The sequence below is a fragment of the Stegastes partitus genome, unplaced genomic scaffold (genome assembly GCF_000690725.1).
Source record: "Stegastes partitus isolate 25-593 unplaced genomic scaffold, Stegastes_partitus-1.0.2 Scaffold2470, whole genome shotgun sequence".
Taxonomy (NCBI): domain Eukaryota; kingdom Metazoa; phylum Chordata; class Actinopteri; family Pomacentridae; genus Stegastes; species Stegastes partitus.
This window is the reverse complement of record NW_007580201.1, coordinates 2610-7054: the sequence shown is the minus strand read 5'-3', so window position 1 is coordinate 7054 and position 4445 is coordinate 2610. Positions and strand designations below refer to the sequence as shown.

The 4445-nt window shown below is 36.7% G+C and overlaps 1 protein-coding gene across 1 annotated transcript in view; it reads left to right on the top strand.

The window, feature by feature from the left end:
- The first annotated feature begins 3302 nt into the window (after positions 1-3302).
- zdhhc4 (zDHHC palmitoyltransferase 4) overlaps positions 3303-4445 on the top strand; it is a 3255-nt gene continuing 2112 nt past the window's right edge. The window contains exons 1-4 of the mRNA XM_008305310.1: positions 3303-3437; positions 3737-3866; positions 3964-4037; positions 4127-4305. Of these exons, the coding sequence (XP_008303532.1) occupies positions 3744-3866; positions 3964-4037; positions 4127-4305 (376 nt within the window). The 5' untranslated portion in view covers positions 3303-3437; positions 3737-3743. The remainder of the gene's footprint in view (positions 3438-3736; positions 3867-3963; positions 4038-4126; positions 4306-4445) is intronic.

Below are 4445 nucleotides of genomic sequence, written 5' to 3'. Positions count from 1 at the left end.
AGAATGTAGGGCAGTTCATATTTTGATGGCATCTATAATGTGGTAATAATCACATGTTATAAACCTGTTACACAATAAATCCTGAAGTGATGTTTTAAAAAACTATATTGCAGTATTTCATAGTTTCATCAAACCTTTTCGCCCCTTCGTGAACCTTCCCAACTCGACCCACAGAGGAGATCTAGTTAGTTAGTCAGAGTGAGTGGAAACACTCGTATAGATGTGCACTGTCTTCGAGGTAAATAAAAGCAGAAAGCTGTCCTTAAGCCATTTTGAGCTGTTACAATTAGAAAAGCACAAGTGTAATAATAAAAGAAACAATGCAGACTGTCACTCTGCCTTAGTTTTGGTGAAATGAACCTCAAAAAAGTCCATATGGCTTCTTTAAAGAGCTAACTTTACTGAGAATGTTGAACATTGTTATGGTGATTTTTTTGTGATTGCAAAAACCTAAGAAGGTAGATTTATACTGACATTTGTACTGATGATACATAATGACAGCAGTGCATGTGCAGAAATTGGTGACTTCTTCACCTGAATATGAGACTATGCATAAGGAGAAGATCAAGAGAGGCTATTATGTTATTGACAGACGCCTCAGCCTCAGTATATATGGAACATGAGTCGCAGTCGGTAGATCAAAATAAGAATTCATTACAGCTGAAGAGAAAGTGGCGAGGAAGCCTGCCGTTGGAGTGTAAACTGTCATTAGTTGCGAAGCGCACAATAAGGAACAGGCAGTGCGGTACGAACTGAATAATTAAACACAGCTGGCTGCATCTCCAAACACACACTGTTCACTTCAATCAAACTCTCCTCTTACACCACAGCCAAGACGGTTAACTCATCTGTGACAAGATGACAAACACAAAGCTGACATTTCTCTCTGTCTGAGAAAACTGCCTCAGTGATAAAAAATCTTCTTCAAAACACCTCATTTACACATTTGAACACGTCTACTTAGACTCTGGATGTGTTTTATACTAAATAAACAAGGGATCTTATTAATTCAATTATACTAAAGGCAAGCAAAATGGAAACACATAAAGAGGGTGAAACGTATTTAGAGACACTTGTAAATCCAGAACTGTAAGTGCAAATACACTCACAGCATCGTGACCCACTCTACTAACACAGGAGACATTTAGAATCATTAACACGTCAGCATCAATAAACCTGGCACAAACACACACACCTTACCTTTTTAAATGGCATCCATAGATGAGTATGGACAGGTCCTGAGTAAAGCTCCTCTCTGCAGCACTGTGAGCTGTAACATGAGTGCTGGGCCATGTCCGCAACCAGATCCAACAGGTGTCCTGTGATGCCTCGTTGCATTGTGTGGAGCGCAGTGACAGATAGAACACAGCACCTGAGTCAGTCGGTTCTTCTGTAAACACTGACGTCAAAATGTTAAAAACAATGCAGTTTTCTTAAATGGTCAGCTTGTAACTCTGACTTTAAGAAAGTAATGTGGTCTTGCACCTCACCTGGATCCAGCGGAAATGCATCAGATCCCCTCTGCAACATTGGGAGACTCCTGAGAAGTAATCTTGACACTGGAAAACTTTGAACCTATTGATGATAGTGGAATGAGGAGCTCCGTTAGAAAACTGAAGACTTTTCTGATATAATAATGAATTAATTCTGTTTCTCGGTTATTTATCAAATTGTCAGGTAGAGGCTACAGGTACAAATACAGTACATTCATACACTCATCAATTTAGAGATTTTGTTAAAAAAACATCTATAATACACAGGTTTTTATTTTGCTACACTTTGCCAAATTACATCTGTTGATATAAATTACAATGCAAACCTTTAAAAGCTGTTTTTTGTTATACTAAAAATCTTCGGGGTTATTTTATGTATTTATTTATTTCTGTCTCTCTAGTTTTTGGCTGCATATACCTCTGTATATACTCGTTATATTTTATTTATTTATTTATTTTCTTTATGTTTGATTATTTATTAATGTTGCAGAGTATTCTGTTCTTTGGCCCCCTTTTGAGGGCCCTGGGTTTATTTTACTATTAAGAAAAAAATGGGGGTGAAATATGTGTTATATCTTATCTGTCCACTATTGTATTCCCAATTAAAAAAGATTAATTAAAATAAAAAAACAAAACAAAAAAAAACACATCACCTTAGTAGCATTTACATACACCAGACTTGCAGGTTTTTCTTATATTATTAAAGTTTTTTTTTTTCTTTTTTTTTTACAAAGGCATTGGTTCATATATCATTCACAGCTTCATTGATAGAACATTGTATTTCTAATATATATGTATATAAAATCTTTGACTTTAATATGTCAACAAAAGCTAACTTTATTCANCTTTATATTTGATTATTTATTTAATGTTGCAGTGTATTCTGTTCTTTGGCCCCCTTTTGATGGCCCTGGGTTTATTTTACTGTTAAGAAAAAAATGGGGGTGAAATATGTGTTATATCTTATCTGTCCACTATTGTATTCTCAATTAAAAAAAGATTAATTAATTTTTTTTTTAAACTTCCCTTTAGTAGCATTTACATACACTAGACCTGCAAGTTTTTCTTCTATCTATATTATTAAAGTTTTTTTTGTTTTGTTTTTTTATTTTACAAAGGCATTGGTTCATATGTCATTCACAGCTTCATTGATAGAACATTGTATTTCTAATATATATGTATATAAAATCTTTGACTTTAATATGTCAACAAAAGCTAACTTTATTCAATGTTCATATTTCTGTTTGCAAAATAATGCAAATTATGCACTTTTATTTATTTATTACCCAAGTTGCATATTTAAACATATATTCTTGTTGTGTTGTGTTTTGTTTTGTTTATTAATAAAACGTAAAATACAAAAATCTTTGCCAATTAGCAAGTACTCAACTGAAGTTCAATCTTAATATCCATTAAGATTTTATTTACACTACTCGCCAGCAGTGTTTCCCACTAAAGCAGCAAATGAAATGAATGAAATGAATGAATGAAAAATACTTTATTTATCCTAGAAGGGAAATTCAATATTGTAAAAAGCTCACTTTTTTTTTTTTTAAAATCAATATAACATAGATATACAACAATAATAATCAGTCAGTCAGACTTGTTCTTTAAGGTGATGGCTGTTGGCAGATATGGACTGTGTAAACACTACTCACATATTACAATGCAAACTAAAATTATTTTTCCTTTTTCACACGTTGAAAGACCAGAGTTCACTTGAGCACAGAAACCTCTGGTGTCCATCTCCCTCTCTCTCAGCTGAGCAGCAGCGATGCTAGCACGCCCACTAGCCGGGATGCTAAGGAAGTAGCACTGTTTACACATACAGAACAGTAGCATGGACCGAAAGTGAGGGGCTGTTAGCTGCGGAGGAAAACCGAACCAACTATGTAGACGTGAGATAAAAACCGAAAGGCAGCTATGTGTGACCTCGACTAGATGGTAAGAGCTGGAAAGAAGTAGAAAATGAAGCTAAAAAGTAAAGAAAAGAGGAATTGAGGTGCAGGTTTTTGCTAACGATGGGCGCTGCTATGTTTAGGTTAGCATGCTAACACAAGTTGTCTGGGTGGTTTGAGAGGACTCGCCCGGCGGTTTGCAGCTTAAAAGTCTGCCATTTGTAAACTAATTAGATGCGAAAACGTAGCAGTAACAAAGCTGGAGCTTCTTTTTCAGTTTAGTACCTGTTGGCAGTGAGTTTGTGCCTTAAACACCTGTTGTCGTCCTCTCTGTGATGCTGCCAGGTGAGACATGGATTTCCTCACTCTGTTTGCGATCTACGTCGTGGTGGTGCTCACATGTATAATCCTAGTCTGCAAGTACTCAGGCCAGCAGCAAACCCCCTTTGGTATCCTCTACGACTCTGTAGTAAAGGTAAGACAACTTCATGTGAGGGGCATTTTTAATTGTAATACCACAAACCAACACTGTGTGGCGCTGTTTCACCAAATATCCCAATTTTCCCTCACAGACAGTTGCTCCGTTTACACCAAAATGGCTTCAAAAGTTCTCCCAGTGGAGCCTGCACAGACTGTTTCATCAAAGGTTTGTAGTTGAAGCTCAGTGCTACCAGATTGTCAGTGTGATCCTGCATGTTCAGCCTTCAAGTCTGTGTCATCTGCTTCTTTTTGCAGGAACAACATGTTCATCTACCTGCACATCCTCCTGGAGGGAGCCGTGTATGCAGAGTTCACCTATGAGGTGTTTGGCTTCTGCAGGGAGATGGACACTAGTTTAACCAGCCTCTCAGTGCCTTACGTCCTGCTCACCATCAAGACCTTCTTCTTCTACCTCTGCATCAGGAGAGATCCAGGTTCATTTCATATCAACTACACCATTTGTTCAGACATGTTAGTTATTGGCTACAGTGTTAGAACATAAAACATGAGAAAGACAGTGAGGTGGGGGGTATGTAAAATTTGTTTCCACTAACCAGTAGAATATAAAACTTCT